The sequence below is a fragment of the Prunus persica genome, chromosome G5, assembly GCF_000346465.2.
Source record: "Prunus persica cultivar Lovell chromosome G5, Prunus_persica_NCBIv2, whole genome shotgun sequence".
NCBI classification, from domain to species: domain Eukaryota; kingdom Viridiplantae; phylum Streptophyta; class Magnoliopsida; order Rosales; family Rosaceae; genus Prunus; species Prunus persica.
Genome location: NC_034013.1, coordinates 12,341,397 through 12,361,708, shown reverse-complemented (window position 1 = coordinate 12,361,708; position 20,312 = coordinate 12,341,397). Strand labels below are relative to the sequence as shown.

The 20,312-nt window shown below is 37.9% G+C and overlaps 3 protein-coding genes and 1 non-coding gene across 5 annotated transcripts; 2 read left to right on the top strand and 2 right to left on the bottom strand.

Annotated features, from left to right (window-relative positions):
* TRNAG-CCC lies at window positions 489-559 on the top strand. Its single transcript has one exon. It is a non-coding gene; the product is annotated as a tRNA-Gly (tRNA).
* On the bottom strand, window positions 1,082-7,312 carry LOC18778100 (ABC transporter F family member 3). Of its 2 annotated transcripts, XM_007210259.2 has the most exons (18): window positions 6,908-7,312; window positions 6,286-6,501; window positions 5,901-6,090; window positions 5,498-5,706; window positions 5,217-5,363; window positions 4,658-4,786; window positions 4,460-4,561; window positions 4,191-4,337; window positions 3,702-3,764; window positions 3,495-3,541; window positions 3,334-3,393; window positions 3,119-3,201; window positions 2,923-3,017; window positions 2,582-2,668; window positions 1,951-2,038; window positions 1,736-1,821; window positions 1,554-1,616; window positions 1,082-1,446 (listed from the first exon to the last, which is right to left on the bottom strand). In XM_007210259.2, the coding sequence occupies exons 1-18, from the start codon at window positions 7,106-7,108 to the stop codon at window positions 1,324-1,326; spliced, it is 2,136 nt and encodes a 711-aa protein (XP_007210321.1). In that variant the 5' UTR covers window positions 7,109-7,312; the 3' UTR covers window positions 1,082-1,323. The 2 variants fall into 2 exon arrangements, with proteins under 2 accessions (XP_007210321.1, XP_020419277.1); XM_020563688.1 differs by having other exon boundaries at window positions 4,460-4,786; window positions 6,908-7,271.
* LOC18777896 (glutamine-dependent NAD(+) synthetase) lies at window positions 8,040-13,962 on the top strand. The gene is made up of 13 exons (XM_007211233.2): window positions 8,040-8,483; window positions 8,715-9,020; window positions 9,560-9,783; window positions 10,012-10,115; window positions 10,319-10,453; window positions 10,764-10,932; window positions 11,390-11,525; window positions 12,067-12,205; window positions 12,371-12,547; window positions 12,679-12,846; window positions 12,991-13,086; window positions 13,278-13,406; window positions 13,501-13,962. Exons 1-13 carry the CDS (start codon window positions 8,290-8,292, stop codon window positions 13,723-13,725), a joined length of 2,202 nt encoding a protein of 733 aa, XP_007211295.1. The 5' UTR covers window positions 8,040-8,289; the 3' UTR covers window positions 13,726-13,962.
* Window positions 15,042-19,123, bottom strand: LOC18776853 (luminal-binding protein 5). Its single transcript, XM_007211026.2, has 8 exons — window positions 18,862-19,123; window positions 17,615-17,882; window positions 17,312-17,526; window positions 16,978-17,220; window positions 16,415-16,894; window positions 16,152-16,306; window positions 15,964-16,046; window positions 15,042-15,873 (listed from the first exon to the last, which is right to left on the bottom strand). The coding sequence occupies exons 1-8, from the start codon at window positions 18,917-18,919 to the stop codon at window positions 15,372-15,374; spliced, it is 2,004 nt and encodes a 667-aa protein (XP_007211088.1). The 5' UTR covers window positions 18,920-19,123; the 3' UTR covers window positions 15,042-15,371.

Genomic DNA, 20,312 nt, shown 5'->3' with positions numbered 1-20,312 from the left:
TATATGGGTGTTAGTTTAGTTCTAAACGGCCTATATAGGTTATGGGCCATGCTCCATTTAGATTTAATTACCTTGACATGTTATGCTCAATCACGCATGCGATCTAACCCATGAGATGCTCTTTTTATAATTAATTACAAGATTTTTTTATATATCGGTAAATAGAATTAATTACAATAGCATGTGGGTAAATTTTAACCATTTGTGTCGTGAATTTCACATGCATTAACGGTCAGAAATTTCTCATATTTACATGTATAATCGATAAGATTACACATCTAATAAAGTTCAACATAGTGTGCCTAGTTCTTTTATTTTTCTACTACATGGACCTTTGGAATCTCTTGCCTTTTTTCGTCCCTTATGAGAAAAGCCTACGGTCCGTTTTATCTCTTTGATCATATGACTAGCGAGAAGAGAAATAGAAAGCATGAACAATATAAAGGCTATGAGAAATAAATTCAAACGGTTGTCCACAATATCAACAAGCGCATCTGGTGTAGTGGTATCATAGTACCCTCCCACGGTACTGACCAGGGTTCGATTCCCTGGATGCGCATGTTTTTTAAAATTTAAGTTTCTGTGAAATAAGTTTCTTTTTTTTTTTCGGTCAGATTATGAGAAACAAGTTTTTTTATTTGAATTTTTTGGGTTGAAAAATGTGAAACAAGTTTAGAATCCCAACGTGTTCTTCTAAAGGGGCAAACAGGAGACCTTCTACAATGAGGAGTTTAGAGTGAGGAGCTTGTATTTGAGAGGTTCGATTCCACCATCAAACTATTTAAAATATTTGAAGTCCATTGATTTTCTCACATTTGTTGATGATGAAATTAAACCCCTCAAATAAACTCCTACCCCTCTGCAAATGCAAAACTAATGAAACCTTCTCCAGAACTTTTCCATGGGCTAAAACCTCCACGTGCTCAATCTAGGTTTTTTTTTTACCCTTCTTATGGACTATTAACCAAGTGCTCGTTCAGCCAGACAGTATAAGTAAATCAAATACGAACATAAAATCTTTTTTTTTTTTTTTGGGTTACATTAGAGGAAAGAAACCCCTAAGGATTTCGAACCTGGGTGCCATTGGGGAGAGGAATCCACCACCACTGTGGTGGGAACCCATTGGAATAAATCCCACTTTCATTCTAAGCAGAAGTTACTATTCTGAGCAAAAGATGAGTCAACTTTTCGGAACCAAAACAAAAAGAATCATATTTGTGGGTACATACAATACAAGTGCACTATATCAAAATATTGTTCACATGCCACGGCATGCACAAGCTCCAGAGTTGTGTATTCTTCCGAGTTTTCGTAACATTTTATCTAAGACGACTGCAGTATCTTCTTGTAGTCCTCAAAAGAGCCATGGAATGGTGCTATCCTACCCTCTGATACCACCCACAGCTCATCCACACTTCCAGAGATAAGATGCTCATCGTGACTAACCTGTAAGTAATAATAACACACGCCTAGTTATGCATAAACCACAAACTAACTATGATAAATCAACTTTTGTTGTGAATAGAAATCATGACGAGATCGGGATAATGTACCATGAGAATGCCTCCTTGGAAGATAACAAGACCTTGTATTAGTGCCTCCACAGCATCCAAGTCCTACGTGTCAACAACCATTGCAATGTGAATAAATCAACAATCAGTCAAGGTGGAGAAACTTCGAAATCCAGAATACCGTTCTTCAAAATATTAAAATAATGCAAAGGATCGTGACTTACCAGATGATTGGAGGGCTCATCAAGCAATATTATGTGTGGTTTCTTGAAAGTTATCTTGGCAAAAGCAACTCTGCTCTTTTGACCACCTAATGCATGATGCAACAATAAAAAATAGATCCCATTTATGCATTTAGAGAATAATGCTAAAATCCATATAGATCAAGAAAATCAACCAATATCTTTCAAGTATTGACAATATGGAATAAAGAAAATACCTGATAAAGTGTACATTGGCTGAAGTGCAAGATTTCCAGTTACACCAAAAGAACCTAAGTGAGATCGGAGCTTTTGTTCAGGCACTCCCTGCAAGAAGGATACTTTATTACTTTACATTTAAAAAAAGAACAAAAAAAAAAAAGCATCCCTTAATAGTAAAAGCATGACAATTCTAAATAACAAGATTATCTGCCCAAACGAGATTAAAGAATTACAAAGGGTTTATCCATCTCGGGTCAGATAGGGCTGAGGCCTTGAACAACATTTTCACCTAAACTTGGTCTCTACCAATGGAAACTTGTTCATGTGGTCAAAATGACTAACGGTTTTGGTACCAATTCCCAAGTCTTGTTCAATGATGTAGTAGATAGGAAAAGGGGAAAATATCATGTTTAGGTTGGAAATATCAGTAGATGAGGTCCATGGATTATATTCTAGTTTTAAAGCAAAATTATCCTAATCCGGGTATGGAAATAGATTCAGAGGGGTTTGATTGTAGGATCCTATCCTGGATTCTCATGTATACATAAAGAACTTCAAAAGCAACTCATAGATACCACCCATCAAAACATGAAAAGATAAATATAACCTATAAAGAAAAAAAAGAAGAAGGTAATAGCAAGGACTCACTGGGTAGCATCGCATCATATACAATAGGGGATTAGAAGATAAATCGAGCCCGTCAACATGGTGCTGACTGAACACAGCAATCCGAACCTGTAGAAATATAAGTCCCCCTTGAGATTCAAGCATATAAAGTAACTCCAACTTTGCAAGGAGATACAAAGGCCAAATAGCAGTTACTTTACGTTCTAACACCCATAATGCAGAATACAAGTATTTGCATAAATAAATAATGATAACTATAACCAAATTAACTTGGTGGACAGTGAGATGTTAGTTAAAATCTGAAATCTATCAATTTCAAATTGTTATCCAGTATAGGTAAACCCGTGAAACATGCAAGATACCTTAGCCGAACGGAAAACTGTCCCAGAAGTTGGTTGTAGCTCCCCTGCAATTAGCTTGAGTATTGTTGATTTACCAATGCCATTTGGCCCGACCACTGCATAACAATTTTGACACCAGATGTACAAGGTGAATCATATGTAAACCATTAAGAATGGATCCTTTTCAAATAGAAAAAGATTAAACTAGCATACTTACTTGCTATGCGGCTGTCAAGGTCAATTCCAAAATTTAAATTCTTAAACAAAATGGGCCCCCCAGGATAACCAAATGATGCATCACTACAAACACATACATCAGAAAGATCCAATAAGCGCTTGATCTAAGTAATGAGAACAGAATAAACTTGAAAATAGAAAAGAACACAAAGAAAGGATCTCAGGTGACTTGCAAAAACCAAAGAGGGAGCCAACCTGAAACTTATTATAGGAGGACCAGGTCTGTCGTCTGGAGTTGGGAACTCAAATTTATAGCTGCACATGAAAGGGAAGAGTTTATAAAGATAGAAAGAAAAAGCAGAAATGTTTCTAGAAGCTCCTATCCATATAAGCCACATAAACAAATCGGTGCATACTCAGGGTCATTAACAATCTCATCCACATGTCCCAACCGGTCCAATGCCTAAATAAAAGAAAAGGAATATCAGTTATATTAAGATTATTTGTACATGATAAAGTTGTCTAAATCAAATTTTTATTAACAGCCAAGAAAGCAGAATTCAGACATGTTTACAGTCGTTAGAAATGGTTTCGGGAACATGCAAAAATACAAAAAAAATCACCTTAATTCTTGATTGAACAAGTGCGGCCCTCTTCGCATTGTAACGGAACTTATCAATAAAAGTCTGCAGATCAGAGTAAAACATGTGAATGCCAAACACAAGTTACTGTAATTCAAAAAACATGCCATTGAGAGAGGAGCAAGATGACAAAAGAAGATCAAGAAGAAGAGCGAGTACTTTAACATCTAACAGACATGATTCTATCCTTATTATTTAAACAGAAAGCTACATGCAGAAAATTTGAAAATAAAAAGAGAAAATATGTGCATATATCTAAAAATGAAGTTGACTAGGAAAATCAAATTAGTAATTATTGGTAGAAGCAAACAAAGGCTAACAACCCTCAGCACCTTTGCCAAGGCAATAAAAAGGAGAAAAAAAAAAAAGTAATATAGGAAGTCAGCAGAATTATGTTGAACTGCTGTAAACATCAAGAAAATAAGAAAAATAATAATAGCATCATTTTTTCATTACGGTAAGATGAAAAACCTGCATATGTGCTCTTGAACGCTCGTTGGACTCAAAAGCTTTCTGTTGGTTCTTGACCAGTTCAATTCGTGTCCTCTCATATATATCATAGTTCCCCTTGTAGGCATTTAATTTTTGCCCATGAAGATGAAGGATATCAGTGACCACCTGAAAAAACAGAGCATAGAATGAGGTATACTGAAGGATAGTGCACGTGTTACATAAACTATACTCATTAATACTGTTGTTGATATGACCAACTGAGAAACTAAAGCCCACAAGCAAGTTACCGTGTTCAAGAATTCTCTAGCATGAGAAACAACTATACATGTTTTCGGCCACTTCACCAGGTAAGTCTCCAGCCAGAGGACAGCATGAAGATCAAGATGGTTCTGGAAAAAGAAAAAAGGATAAACATGAGGCGGAAAAATGAAAACCAGGCACACAGAATAATATGAAAAGCCTAAAGGGGTATATGAACAACAGACCGTGGGTTCATCAAGTAGTAACAAATCAGGCTCTATAAACAGAGCACGAGCAAGAGCTATTCGCATTCTCCATCCTCCAGAAAATGCTTTTGTTGCTTTTCGCTGCATCTCCGGAGAGAAACTAAGACCCTGTAAAATTCCAGGTCAGTAGGATAGTAATTCAGAAAAATGAACCAGCTGACAAGCAACAGTGTAGGTAAAGGCACAACTTCCTTTCTCAACTTAGAGGAAATTCATTGCATCACACATGCGTACATCCAGTGCAACCCATCCAAATGTACCTGAATGGCATGGTTAACTGCCAGCAGGTAGGATTTTCTGTTTCATTTGTTAGCAGTGGTGGCTCGGTGATTTATACCATTATTGATAGGTTCAGCATAACAGCAAAGAAATTCAACCTAGAATGAGATTCTTCTTACCCCATTTCTTTCTGTTACTATTTATTTTAATTTTTGGAGAGTTGAGCCAGCCCTAAACATCATAAATTTTCATGTCAAAAACCAAGCTTAATTCATGTAAAGACTTAGATGATTGTTGCAGAAATGAATGGGGTACTGACCGCAAGAATGGAAGCTGCACGTGACTCTGCGGAATCAGCATCAATGAACTCAAGCCTTTTGTATATCTCCTGAAGCCTCCGTCCAATAGCATCTTTGTCAATTGCTCCATTGCTCGTTTCTGTTGATTCCTCAAACTCCAGTTCTCTCTTCACGTTATAATAATTTATTTAGCACAAGAAAGGAGCATGTAAACATTAATCCATCAAATACCCAAAAAAGAAAAGAAAAAAAGACTGGAAAGCTAAACTCTCCTCTAATTAAAAACAATATGGTATTCAACCTGTTTAGTGAGGAGACGAGCTTCTTCTTCCATAAGCTGAGTTCTTTCAACATCAGTGTTCAGAACACATTGCAAGGCTGATGTGTCATCACCCACCACTTCTTGCTCCACATGCAATATTTGGAAGTTCTTAGGAATGCCATCAATGGCATGCATAGCCAAGTGCCTAAGAAATGTTGTTTTCCCTGTACCATTTCTTCCAACAAGGCCTGCATGAATTGAGGCACAATCTACTATGTCAAATGCCAACTGAAAATTATTATTACAACTACAACATTATTCAACAACCTCTGAGATAAGAAACTCCATGTACCACAAACTCACTATTGGGAACTCTAACAAAAGGCCCTCTCAACTTGAGAACCAAATCAAGAGCATCTTCATCCATGAAAAGCAAACTCACCATAATGCCTTCCAAAAGAAAGTGTTACTGAACCATCCACAATTAGATCGCGGCCGCCCACAGAAACATTGAAGTTCTCTAGACGGATATCCTTGACATTTGGCCCACCAATGCTTTCATGATTTACAGATACAACAGGCATTCCTGCTCTAACTGCTTCCATTTCTGCTAAATGTATTTGATATTGTTGCTGTGTAATCAATGTATAAATAAAACTGAACAAATCTCTTTCAACCATATCAATCATCAACACCAATAACAACCTAGCTCAGATATAACTTCAACCCAATTATACCCACACTCAACAGGGCCCAAAATATTGTACCCCAAGATGATAAAAACCTCGCATAAGCAGTAGGAATCATATCTTACACAGAAACCTTACCTCTCTTTGGCGCTCATCCTTCCTCTTTCTTCTTTCTATCTTAGCTCGGTCACGTTCAGTTAACAAAGGGCCATCAACCACCTCAACCTTCTTCTTTGGAGCTTCCCCCTCATCCATCCCATCATCCATTCTGACTGGTGCTGCAAGGCTCCGTACAGTTGGTTTAGCTTTAACCAACCCATGCTTCCCAAACTTGTCGGATATTATACTACAAACCTATCGCAAAAACCAAACGTCAAGAACAATACCAACCCAGATTGAGAAAGCATTTTTCACGTAATCAAAATGAATAGCATTGCCAATGTCCACAAACAACCTCATCTCAACTAAGCGTCGCTAACAACATAAAGCCTACAATTCCAAAACTCCTTTTCTTTTCTTCAATTTCTCTACAAACCAACGTCGGATTCAGTTTCATGGAATACACATCGAAAAGAAATTGAATTCATAACAACTGTCCAGTATCTCAAATTATCAAATCAGATTCAAAGCAAATGCTATAAGCTCAGCGTAGAAAATAATACAGTAATCTACTCATCCAAAACCAGTTTTACTTTCTTTCCAGATTTTCTGAGCAGCCAAACGGACCAACTCAAGTGAAAGGAAAAAATCGCAGACTCACCGAGCGACACTCAGCGAAGTCGCTAACACAGCCAGCGCCGACGAGGAGCTCGCCGAGAGCGTCGAAAGCGCCTTCTCCATCGTCGCCGAAATCGAAGTCCTCGTCGGCGAGGACGTTAACGATGTAGTCGATTATGGGCTGGTCTACGTCCTCGGCCCTCCGGCCCAGCACTTCGTGGACTACTGAGCTCGCTACTGTCATTCTCCGAACCAAATTCAATTCCAAAAACGAAAATCAAGATTTCTGTTTCGTTCACTGCACAAGGGTTTTTTGCAGAGATTGAAGAAAAACGATAAAACAGCACGGCGTTCGGTCGATAAAGAAGGGTGCTTGATACGACGGCGTTCAGTTGAGAGGGCAAATATTCGTTTGTTAAGAACCAAATCTGAATTACATTAGGCATGAAAAAAAAAAAAAATAGGCGGGTGTGAGCCCAGCCCATTTCTTCGGGCCATGGGCCGGACTAATAATATGGATGGATTGGATCCATTTGGACAACAGGCATAATAATATTTAATTTTAGGTACACATGGGTAGGCAATCGTTTGAAAATACTTTTGTATGAAAAACGTCAAAAAAATTATTGAAATTCCAAGAAGTATTTGAAAGTGATTCCTACAAAAGTAATTGCTTCTGTAAAAAGCACGAAAGCACTAATGAGTTTTTATGCCAAACGTTACATTTGGTTGTCATGAAGCATTTTTAGCGCAAAAGTTTATTTTTGGTACACATGGACCTATATCTAGTGGGTTCCATTTGGACTCTACAATGCCACATCACCAAATTAGATTGGTGGAAACTTGGTCAGTTCCGACGAATTTACCAATATAACTACACTATATTATTAGTTTTTAACAAAGTTTGATATGAATTTAACGTTGAGGAAAGTGACACACTAAATAGGTTATTTCAACTTTCAAAGAAGGATGTAGGATTTGTTCAATATTTCAAAGACACTGTAACAATTAAGCACATGTAACAATTAAGCCTAAGAAACGAGTAGAATTTGTTTGTTTTATTAACGTATTATTGACGTTATTGAATTGATTACTTTACTGAATAATTCAAAAGGTTATAAGCTTCAAACTTATGAAAATTCCACATAAGCTTCAAAGCCCGAGCCCTTGAAACGTGTCAAAACCGGAAGAACTTGACCGGGCTGACCCGTCCAAGGGTCCAGGAGCCTAGCTCCCGAGCAACAGAATAAATAGATCCCAAGCAACAGAATAAATTTTCCAAGATTTCAAACGCAAGGCTAAGAATTGTCAGTCTCTGCTCCATTGCTGACATCGGCGACGCTTGCAATCGAAGCTTTCTGGTTCTTTCTCAGCTAAGAAAGGCAATTCAAAAACCAAGAATTCGCTGAAACTGAAGTGTTGGAGATGAGGCTACTGAAGACTGCAACGTGTAATTTGAACCAATGGGCTATGGACTTCGATTGCAATTTGAAGAACATCAAAGAGTCGATAGCTAAGGCTAAAGAGGCTGGGGCTGTGATTCGGCTTGGTCCTGAGCTTGAGATTACTGGTTATGGCTGCGAAGACCATTTCCTCGAGCTCGATACTGTTAATCATGCGTAAGCTCTTTGGATTTCAAACCATTCTTTCAAAGTTCAAGTTTTGAAAAGAAAAAAAAAGCTACATTAAAACCAACTTGGACTTTAGTTTATTTGCTGAAAATATATCATATTGGGGTCTCATTTGTGGATAAATTATGTGTTTATTAAAATAATTAACTAACCATGATGATTTTTAAGTTATTGTTAATGGTAATCTCTTATGGTGATTGAGAAATGTGATTTTTGCAGATGGGAATGCTTGAAAGAGCTCTTAGTTGGGGATTGGACTGATGGTATATTATGCAGCTTCGGCATGCCTGTGATCAAAGGGTCAGAACGTTACAATTGTCAAATTCTTTGTATGAACAGAAAGATTATCATGATACGCCCAAAGATGTGGCTTGCGAATGATGGAAATTACAGGGAGCTTCGTTGGTTTACAGCATGGAAACAAAGAGACCAACTTGTGAACTTTCAGCTGCCAAAGGAAATTTCAGAGGCCTTGTCACAGGATTCAGTGCCTTTTGGTTATGGGTACATTCAGTTTCTGGACACGTAAGTGCCAATGTTATTAGCTCTATTGTTGTTAGTCAGGTTAGGACTCCATGTATCACTTGTTGCTTTTGTAGTTCCATCCGTACACTGAAACGTAGGATTGTTTAGGTGAGAATGAAATAGTAGAATTTTTTTAATTTTATCCCTGTTAGATATATAGGATAGTGCCACAACTGCCTTGAAAGTTGTCTTCATTATAGTTCCTTGGAATTCATTGAGTTAACTACAAAATTCATGATTATTAAGTTTGGTTGGGACTTTGCATTTGTCCACGTTTTAGAATCATGCCATCATAACACTTTGTGAGGACTTCGTTTTGTCTCCAAGAGGTGGTCGTTGGTTGATCCCACCTCTGCATTATCTGAAATGTGCTTCAGGAAAGCCCATAGCTGATGCAGATGAGTCAAATGCCTGCCTAAGTAAAATTTGCAGGAGTTGTGAGCTTTTTTCAGCAGTCAGAATAGCATTTTTTGTATAATAAGTTCACTCCTAATCGGATTTTATGCATTTCTAAATCTTAAGCATTGTTCCCTTATTAGAGCTGTCGCGGCTGAAATTTGCGAAGAGCTTTTTACTCCCATTCCTCCTCACGCTGAGCTTGCATTGAATGGGGTTGAAGTGTTTATGAATGCAAGTGGAAGTCATCACCAACTAAGAAAGCTTGATATTCGTCTTCGTGCTTTTATGGGTGCTACTCACACTCGTGGAGGGGTGTACATGTACAGCAATCACCAGGGGTGTGATGGTGGTCGCCTCTACTATGGTACGTGACATTATTTTTTCTTCAGTGGTTCTATGCAAATTTTCATAGGATAATATACTTATCAGTGCTGCATATTTTAAGTTAAGGACAAAATACTGTTTCGTTGGTGGTATTTTGGGTCTATCTCTTATGGAATCTCCTTTTAGTGTTATAAAAAACTTGATCTTTAATTATTGTTATGTGATGAGTAATGCATCTATTTTTTGAACTATGAGTAATTTGTCACAGATGGTTGCGCTTCTGTCGTTGTAAATGGAGATCTAGTCGCTCAAGGCTCACAATTTTCACTGAAGGATGTTGAGGTTGTAATTGCCCAAATTGATTTAGAAGCGGTATGTGATTCTTTTCACTGCTTGTAGGTGTCTGCATGTTTCATTTAGACGCTACATTAAATTGCAATGACTTTTATATGACAAAATAACAGATATTTGGTTCATTTCTTTGAGTCTAGTTTTCTTCTACTAGTACAGATTCCTTGAATTTCTTACAACTATAATTTATTACTTTACTACTTTTGCTTCTGGCGTAATGGCAGGTTGCTAGTCTTAGAGGATCTATAAGTAGCTTCCAAGAGCAAGCAAGCTGCAAAACCAGGGTTCCTTTTGTGGAGGCGCGATACAACCTTTGTCAGTCTTTTAATCTGAAAATGTGCCTTTCTAGTCCTTTAAAGGTTAGATCCAGTTCTAGCAAAAACCAACTCAAGTAGTTGGGATAGTGGTTTTTTAAAAAGTTGAAGAAAAGCCTTTGGCTTTCCAGTCTTGGTTCATCAAGAGATTGCCTACAAATATTTCTGTTTTACATCTCTGTGTGTTTCAGACCTTATCTTACAATATAACAAAAGTGATATGCTTTAACATGCTTTCTTTGGTGGAGTTTCCAGTTATGTGGATAAGCTTTGTCCTTTTGACATTATTTATCAAACATTGCTTTAATTAATCAAACATTCACATTTATAAATGAATATATTTTATGATCTGCAGATTAAGTATCACTCCCCTGAGGAGGAAATAGCCTTTGGTCCTGGTTGCTGGTTATGGGACTATTTAAGAAGAAGTGGAGCTTCTGGTTTTCTGCTTCCCCTTTCAGGAGGAGCAGATAGCTCCTGTGTAGCAGCTATAGTTGGTTGCATGTGCCAGCTTGTTGTAAAAGGTTAGTTTTCTTAAGCCTATAATCGGGTACCATGATTTTATTTTTTATGTGATTGACTTTTCGGTCGCATGATGCATTTCATGTAGATGGACCACTTATTTCTGGATGGGTGGATGGGGTCTGTAACCATTTCTTACAGGTTTATCATAAGAACTGGATGTATACCTTGGCCTTGCGAATTATACTAATGTAGAAATTACATATGCCACATTAGAATTATAATGTTTTCAACTTAATCTGAGCAGCCTTAGCTCACAACTTGGTCATAAACTTAGCTAACCAGTGTTTCAGGTTAGGAGAGTGAACATAGAGGTATAAGTTAGTTTCTCCTTTGAACTTGTGTAAGTAATCAGGGTGCAGTAGAGGCAGAAAAAAGATCTCTCGTATCTTACTGGGAACCATCTAAAAATCATCCTCTGAATATTATCATTCAATTATGATGGACTCTTACATGCAGAAATTGCAAACGGGGATGAACAAGTCAAAGCTGACGCGATACGGATTGGACAATACAAGGATGGCCAGTATCCTACTGACAGCAGAGAATTCGCAAAACGCATATTTTATACTGTTTTCATGGGATCTGAAAACAGGTGAGCCCATTTACACAAACAACAATTTCCCTATGCGTGCCGTGTGCCTGTAATATTAAATCAGACATCAGTGGAATTTATAAATTATTGCTTGTGGTGTTGCAAATTGCAGTACTTTAATTGTTTTACAGGTAAGGTAGCACTAAAACCTTCTCTTGGATGCTATATGATTTTTCATCTAACAATAAGATTGACAATTAATGTCAATGTCCTTTACGCAACTCTTTTTGTGGTTTCTAATTAAGGTAATTTGTGCTTTGCTGTGCATATCTAATGTCAGCAGTTCATCTGAAATCATCACAGTTTCTGATAAAAGCAAAGGTCTAAAATGCACTAAATTGGGGAAGGCACCATAATTCATCAATTGATAATCCAGGAAAAGGTTTTTTAGATTTTAAATGCACCTGAGAACCAATTATTAACAAATTAATAAAGTTTCCATTTGTAGACTTGCAGTAGATTTTATTATCCCAACATCCTGCAGATACATGCTCATAATATGATATTATAGTAGTCCAGTAAAGGGGTTTGTTCCTTGCAGCTCTGAAGCGACAAAGTCAAGGGCAAAAGTTCTAGCAGATGAAATTGGAGCATGGCATCTTGACGTGTCCATAGATGGTGTCATTTCCGCACTTCTGTCGTTGTTTCAAACTGTAACAGGAAAACGACCACAATACAAAGTAAATATTGTCTGACTTCAAATTCTCCCCTCCCTCCTCCTCCTCATGTGTGTATGTATGTATGTCTGTATGGGTTATGGTCGTTGGGATTTGACCATAATTACATTAGAAACTGTTAATAATTGTGCTTTAAATTGATTCTTCAACATCGTTTTATTTTGATAGGTAGATGGAGGATCTAATAGCGAGAACTTAGGTTTGCAAAACATTCAAGCTCGAATAAGAATGGTGCTGGCTTTTATGTTTGCATCACTCCTACCTTGGGTCCATAATAAACCTGGGTTTTATCTTGTTTTGGGTAGCTCCAATGTGGACGAAGCATTGCGTGGTTACCTCACCAAGGTACTGCATTATTTTTACTTGTGGTGTTTCGGTAATAAATGGTATTACTCGTGGGCACTTTCTCGTATCTTAATAATCTTGACCTGCCTACTAGTTTATATGTAAGTGCTCTTTTTGCTTTTCCTGCACAGTATGACTGCAGCTCAGCAGATATAAATCCTATCGGAAGCATTAGTAAGCAGGACCTTCGGACATTTTTGCGATGGGCTGCCACACATCTTGGTTACGCGTCCTTGGCAGAAATTGAAGCAGCTCCACCCACTGCTGAACTAGAGCCTATACGTTCTGATTATAGTCAGGTAACAACGGTTCAGTAATTTTTCTTCAACTGTAAAACTTTTTGCAGGAAACATTATTAGGGGAAAACCCACAGAAAATGCTTTATGCTCCTGTCCTATCCAAACGAGATAGGTGAATCTGATACTTCATTCTTTGTAAAACAGCTGGATGAAGTGGACATGGGAATGACATATGAGGAACTCTCAGTCTATGGAAGGCTGCGGAAAATTTTCCGCTGTGGTCCCATATCTATGTTCAAGGTTTGTCTAATGCCTTAACTTTATTCTTTCATAATGGCTTTTACGGAGACCACAGAAGTAGAATGTTTTGGTGTGTGCTCATTTCCAGGATCAGTTCTAAGAGGACAGATTTACTTGTTGCATTATCAATTCTATAAAGTGGTGGGAATCTTTTGCAGTTCTCTAACTCTGTTCCGATTTCCTGGTTACAGAACCTCTGCTACAGATGGGGTGCAAAATTGACTCCACAAGAGGTGGCTGACAAAGTGAAGCACTTTTTCAAGTACTACTCCATTAATCGACACAAAATGACTGTATTAACACCTTCGTATCACGCTGAGGTATGAATGTGCTGACCTTAAGAAACTAAGTGCAGACTAGAATGTTGGTGCTATGAAGCTTCTTTCTGTATCTCATTTTGTTAACTTCATGCAGAGTTATTCGCCAGAGGATAATCGGTTCGACCTTCGCCAGTTTTTATACAATGCTAGATGGCCATACCAGTTCCGAAAGATTGATGATCTTGTGCGTGAGTTAGATGGTGACAGGGTTCATTTAGGAGAATCAAGTGAGCTAGACAAGTTGGGTGATGCTTCACAAGGTGGAGGTGGGATGGGAGTTGTGGCAGCAGGCTCAGGCAATCCAAATGTTGGACTCTAGGGTTTTCTTTCTTTCATTTTAATTTTTTTCCTTCGTCATTGAAAGAAAACAGATAAGCTATTGATCGCAAGGATGCCTATTTTTTCAAATGTGCATGTTTTTCCGTCAAGGGATCACTTGTTCATTTTCTCTCCAATACAATGGGTCTGGTGACTGACTGGTCTGTACATATATCAATTTTATTACGTACCGTGCTACAAGAGACGAGACATATTATAGGAGGCTAGCTTTTATACATTTAGACTGCAACAAGATCACACAAATTTTATCGCATGGCTCAAGCTCAAGGCAGTGCAAGTGCAGCCAAAGTTATTATAGTTAAACTTAAATGATGTTTGCTACCTGTACAATACAAACAAAGCACTTCCAAATCTAAGTCATAATAATTTCTAATCACTGAATCCACTAGAAATTAAAGCTTTGATCGACAACTGAAAATATGGTAAACTTTGGTTAGAAATTAATAAACAACCAATCCATGTATTGTAGATGATTCTATATATGCACATCAATGTCATAACTTGAACTTTCTCACCAAGCAAGCATTGCGCCTTTCCTTGTTATCAAAATATTTCGAAGGTTGTTGGCTATTTCCCTGTTTCAAAATTTTCTATTTTCTCAACAACTAAAGAACATTGAGATGTTTTCAGAGTTGAAAACAAAATGAAATACAACGTAAGCATGTTTTTAGAGAGGCTAATTTCACTGCTGATGCTCTCGTTGGCTTGGGTCATGGCCTCACCCCATCCAAATTGTGGGAGCATGGGCTGCCTCTCTCCTGCTCCGTTCCTTTTTTCTTTGACCTTCTTGGGCATGCATGCTCAAGGGGTTTTGCTTGTAATTCTATTTTCTGCAGAAAAAAAAAAAAAAAAAAAAAAAAGTGAAAGGTGCCCCCAAGCTCTCAAAGCATTAAAATATTCTATTTTTTTAATGTGGGATATTGGATTCCAAACAGTGTGTTAGGAAAATCAGAAAACGGATATTGCTTGCCTCTTTCTGTAAGGAGATACTTTTCCTTTCTACAAATCACATTTTAATAGTGTAAAAATAATTTATTAAAAACAGACAAAAAAAATTAAGCATACATGTCACACTATTATTGGCATGAATAGAATAACCCCTAAGAGAAGTATTTTCCTATTTCCATTTTCCTGAAAGAGAAGTGGTCAAATCGTTCCTCCCATCTGTTGGGCCCAACCTATAGAGGTCAGATGATGCCTATATTTGTTAGGTTTCAAACACTTGCGATTTTTTATTGTTGTTGGGTTTTTAAACACTTTGATCTTTATTAAGAAGATGGAGAAAAATGTGATTTGAGGCATATTATTGTTTATATATAAATATACGCATTTTAGTAAAATGCATAGCGTGATTTGAGAAACAAACCAACCAAACTTACAAAAACTGTATCCTTTATCAAAACAAAGAAATTACACGTAACTAACAAAAAGACTTGATAAATGTATCACCACTTCAAAAAAAGACAATCGAGGGAGAAGAAAATCCGTCTCCCTCAACTTCCCCTTCTAACCCCCCATCAAGAAAAATTACAGTAAAAAGTCTCCTTCCCCTAAACCTATAACCTCAATTCTCTCCTCTCGCTTCCACTTTCTCACAGTGGTCAATAAAAGTTAAAGAGACTTTTTCTAAAGCTCATCATGTGAGTCCTCGTCCTCCTCTGAGGCTGCTCCGCCACCTGGGGCACCACCTGACCTCTGGTAAACAGCTGTGATGATGGGGTTGCATACGGCTTCGACCTCCTTGAGCTTCTCATCATAGTCTTCCTTCTCCGCCGTCTGGTTGTCGTCCAGCCATTCAAGGGCTTCCTTTGTGGCGGTCTCAATCTTCTCCTTCTCGTCAGACTCGAGCTTATCAGCAAGCTTGTCTTTGTCATTGATCTGGTTCTTCATGTTGTAGACATAGGTCTCTAGGCTGTTGCGGGCATCGATCCTCTCCTTCACCTTCTTGTCTTCATCGGCAAACTCTTCTGCCTCCTTAACCATGCGGTCGATTTCCTCCTGGCTGAGACGACCCTTGTCGTTTGTGATGGTGATCTTCTCGGATTTGCCAGTGCCCTTGTCTTCTGCCTTGACATTCAGGATACCATTAGCATCCACTTCAAATGTGACTTCGATTTGAGGAGTTCCCCTGTTCAATTGAGAGAAATGAAAACTGTTAAATCCTGGAAACAAAGGGGTGGCAATCTCAAGGGAAGATTAAATGGCAGCAGAAACAAACCTTGGAGCTGGTGGAATTCCTGAAAGATCAAATTTACCAAGGTTCCTGCAATCCTTTGTGAGACTCCTTTCACCCTCAAAGACCTGAGATCAAAAACAGGATTGAATCCATATTAGCATCGGAGTTGCATTTTTGTGAAAACACTAAATTAAGCATTTTGGGACCATTGAATAAACAAAGATCGATACCTGAATGGAGACGGTAGTCTGCTGATCCTGGTAAGTGGTGAAAACCTGGGATTTCTTGGTTGGGATCACAGTGTTTCTTGGGATAAGCTTGGTCATCACTCCGCCAACAGTTTCAATACCGAGGGTGAGAGGCGCAACATCCAGGAGAAGAATATCTAATATCCAAAGGAAACATTTGTTAGTAGGTATTATAATAGTTCATCCAATTACCCTTTTCAAATAAATATATCTTAACTGCCCACACAGGCGAGAAATGAGCATACCTTTGGTTTCTTCACCACCCTCTCCACTCAAGATGCTTCCTTGTACAGCGGCACCAAAAGCAACTGCTTCGTCGGGGTTCACACCCTTGTTTGGCTCCTTGCCATCAAAGTAGTCCTTAAGAAGCTGTTGGACCTTGGGAATCCTGGTGCTTCCACCAACAAGAACGATCTCATCAATCTGGCGCTTCTCCAAGCCAGCATCATCCATAGCCTTCTTCACAGGCCCCATGGTCTTTCTGAACAAGTCGTTGTTCAACTCTTCAAATCTGGCCCTGGTCAGTGGTTCAGAGAAGTCCACTCCGTCGAAAAGTGATTCAATTTCCACACGGACCTGGTGCTGGCTGCTGAGAGCTCTCTTGGCACGCTCAGCTTCCCTCCTCAATTTCCCAAGAGCTCTGTTGTCCTTGCTGATATCCTTTCCGTGCTTCTTCTTGATCAACTTGATGAAGTACTCCATAATTCTGTGATCAAAGTCCTCACCTGCAGAGATGTATGCACACATCAATAACAGACCACACAAATCAAGTATGAGCAAGTAGTAAAACAAGAAAAAGATTTCTCACCTCCCAAATGAGTGTCTCCATTTGTGGCAAGAACCTCAAAAACTCCATTATCAATTGTCAAAATACTGACATCAAAGGTACCACCGCCAAGATCAAAGACAAGAATGTTCTTCTCACCACCCTTCTTGTCCAAACCATATGCGATGGCGGCTGCGGTTGGTTCATTGATAATCCTAGCAACATTCAGCCCAGCAATTACACCGGCATCCTTAGTTGCCTGTCTCTGGGCGTCATTGAAGTATGCTGTGTATTGAACAGGAAGACAATGTCAGGGGCATGACTAATACGACTATAAATATGGGAGGCTATTAAGTTGAATATATGTTTTACTCACCAGGAACAGTAACAACAGCATCCTTGATTTTCTTCCCAAGGAATGCCTCAGCTGTTTCCTTCATCTTAGTCAAAATCATTGCACTGATCTCCTCAGGGCTGAAAACCTTTGTCTCACCATCCTTGATCTTCACTTGGATATAAGGCTTTCCATCCTTGTTAACAATCTTGTAAGGAACAAGCTTCATGTCCCTCTGGACCTCTTTGTCCTCAAACCTGCCAAATAATAAGCACCAGTCAGTATTAACTTCCAACCAGCTAAAATGATTGCAAATCATTAAAAAAAATAGTGAAAAACACATACTTTCTTCCGATAAGTCTCTTGACGTCAAAGATGGTCCTTTCAGGATTCACAGCTGCCTGGTTCTTTGCAGCCTCACCAATCAGTCTCTCACCGTCGGTGAAACCAACCCATGATGGGGTGATACGGTTACCCTGGTCATTGGCTATAATTTCCACATGACCATTCTTATACACACCAACACAGGAGTAAGTAGTTCCAAGATCTATCCCAATGACTGTTCCTAACTTGGTAGCTTCTTCTTTTGCGATCGAAATAGCAAAAAGGCACCCTGTTATAAAGCTCTTTCCATGTTAGTACAGATATGAAGCACATATGGTAAATGATGAAATGAATCTCATTCAAACAAGGCATTGGCTCGTCAAGCATCACGCGTCGCATAATCAGTACATGAAACCGTAATCCTCGTTGAAAGGAAACTTTGGATGTAACTATTATAACATATTTGGCATAATAATAGCATGAGATTCCAGAAGAGTCTTGTGAATACATACAATATTTAACAAACACTACTAACAGCTGTTCATTGATCACTATCATGCCATTTAAAACGTATACTTCCTAGTTATGTAACAACCATTTCTATAACATTGCGATTATAATGGTACCATAATGGGAGCAGGATCTACATTTCCTTCATGTTTGGCAATTTTTTATTTAAACAAAATTCTTCAAAGTATCTGTTGATTAATCCTAACAGCTGTTAGTAAGAGTAAATATTGTGATTCTTCTTACCTTTTGTTTCATGTCAGCTTGACGGAAACAAAATCAATCAAATAAATTTCATACACAAACAAAACACTGCAAAAAAACTATATGTTTTCTATATATTCTGATCGCTTATTCATGCTTAGTTCTGCAAATCACTTAGTCAGATCCAGAGGCACAGATATCAAACCAGTCACTTATAGATCTCAAAAGGTCACATAATTCAACCAATAAACACACACTTTAATAACTTTTTCAATCTAACTAGATCTACACCTACACTTCAACGTACTCATGCAGAAAATTATCCTCCACTACTTCAATTATGCACAAAAATTCACTCAACCAATAATAAAAACCATAAAAAGTTTCAGATTGATTCGTAAATCTCATCGGTTTTGAGCTACGAACGTCCTCTAACACACTAAAAACCATCAAATCACAGCCAGATCCACGGCATTTTCTCGACCGAAAACAACAATCCATTAATCGTTAAAGAAACAAAGTAAGCAGATCTAACACTGAATAACCGAAACACTCACCGAATGTAACGATCGCCAACACGATCAGAGACCCGCGTGCTCTCCAGGAGCCAGCCATGGCGTCTGAGCAATTCGTGAAACCTCTCTGTTTCTCTGAGCTTCTCTGAGATTCAAGTACAAATGGTGGCTTTAAGCCTTAGCGATTTTGAGAGTTTTGGTTTATGGCTTCTGAGTGTCAAACCGCGCGTGAGACAGAGCTTTTATAGAGGGAGATTAACGTATGCTGTCCGCATATGTGAACCGGTGGTCTGTTACCGGACGCAAGCAATTCGTGGAAACATGTCATTTCCGATGAAGTGGACCAATCAAATCGCGAGGCCTGATACCTTGGCCAATCATATTCGACCTCATGTTGGGATGATCTGGACCGTTGGATCTCCCAAAATTGTGTACGTGTGTAGTTAAGATGCAATGGAACTTCGTCTTTCGAGAAACCAGTATCGCTAAGCTAAACGCACCGTATTGGACCAATACATTTATTCGAAAGGGTATTGTTATTCATCTTATAACTTCAGGTATTTTTTTGTCAAAAAAAAAAAAAAAAACTTCAGGTATTTTAGTTCAATTTAACTCAATTTTTATATTGATTATTAGCTTCTTTTTTTTTAGAGAGATGATTAGAGCATCTCCAATCGATATGTCAAATTACTACATGGACATGAAATGATAAAAATTGAAGGTTAAAGTTGCTCTATAGTCAAATACTATATGAATTTGAATGCTGGAAGAAATATGTCAAAAATAACATATCAAAAAGTTTGATGTCAAAATTTTATGCATCATATGAACCCTATTTGCTTTTTAAAATATAATAAAATAATATGATATTTGAGAGCATCTCCAACCGATATGTCAAATTGTCACATGGATATGAAATGACAACAAACAAAAAAAAAAATCTCCAACGGAGTAGTCAAATCCTACATAGATTTGAAGGCTAGAAGATATATATGTCAAAAATAACATATCAAAAAGTTTGATGTCATATATATTTTTAATATTTTGTTAGTCATGGACCCCACTATTATTTACTCTCTTTTAAACTTTATGCATTATATGGATCCCATTTGTTTTTAAAAAATATTATGATATTTGGCATTTTCGGATGGAAATTTTTTTTTTTTAAAGTGTCAAATTGCCACATAAGCCATCAAATTCAAATTTAACATTTTACATTTGACATCTCCCTTAGAGATGCTCTGACATTTTAGATAAAGTTAAATTTTTTCCAAAGTATCAAATTGCCATGTAAACCATCATTCGTAATTATCGTTGAATACAGTAAAAAAATTGTGTTGAATTTCTTACCATATGCTAATTGATAGTTTATAATACATAGCTAAACATACTATATTTAGCTGGCATGGCAGGAAGGGGTCTAAGCAGTTTGATTAAGCTGAGTAAATATAATTCAGCCTTGCAAGATATTTTTGCAGAGCTTTACAGTACAG

Bases quoted from the DNA above. Each gene is read 5' to 3' on its own strand.
- LOC18778100 (XM_020563688.1), bottom strand. From the start codon at position 7,108: ATGACAGTAGCGAGCTCAGTAGTCCACGAAGTGCTGGGCCGGAGGGCC. The intron at 5,707-5,900 runs GTGAGTTTGCTT...CAATTCATGCAG, and splicing joins TTCTTTTGGAAGGCATTATG to GCCTTGTTGGAAGAAATGGT. The intron at 1,447-1,553 runs GTACATTATCCC...TATTACTTACAG, and splicing joins TCCAAGGAGGCATTCTCATG to GTTAGTCACGATGAGCATCT.
- LOC18776853 (XM_007211026.2), bottom strand. From the start codon at position 18,919: ATGGCTGGCTCCTGGAGAGCACGCGGGTCTCTGATCGTGTTGGCGATC. The intron at 17,883-18,861 runs GTGAGTGTTTCG...GCTTTATAACAG, and splicing joins GTTGGCGATCGTTACATTCG to GGTGCCTTTTTGCTATTTCG. The intron at 17,221-17,311 runs GTGAGTAAAACA...TTCAATACACAG, and splicing joins TGCTGTTGTTACTGTTCCTG to CATACTTCAATGACGCCCAG.
- LOC18777896 (XM_007211233.2), top strand. From the start codon at position 8,290: ATGAGGCTACTGAAGACTGCAACGTGTAATTTGAACCAATGGGCTATG. The intron at 13,087-13,277 runs GTTTGTCTAATG...TCCTGGTTACAG, and splicing joins GTCCCATATCTATGTTCAAG to AACCTCTGCTACAGATGGGG. The intron at 13,407-13,500 runs GTATGAATGTGC...AACTTCATGCAG, and splicing joins CACCTTCGTATCACGCTGAG to AGTTATTCGCCAGAGGATAA.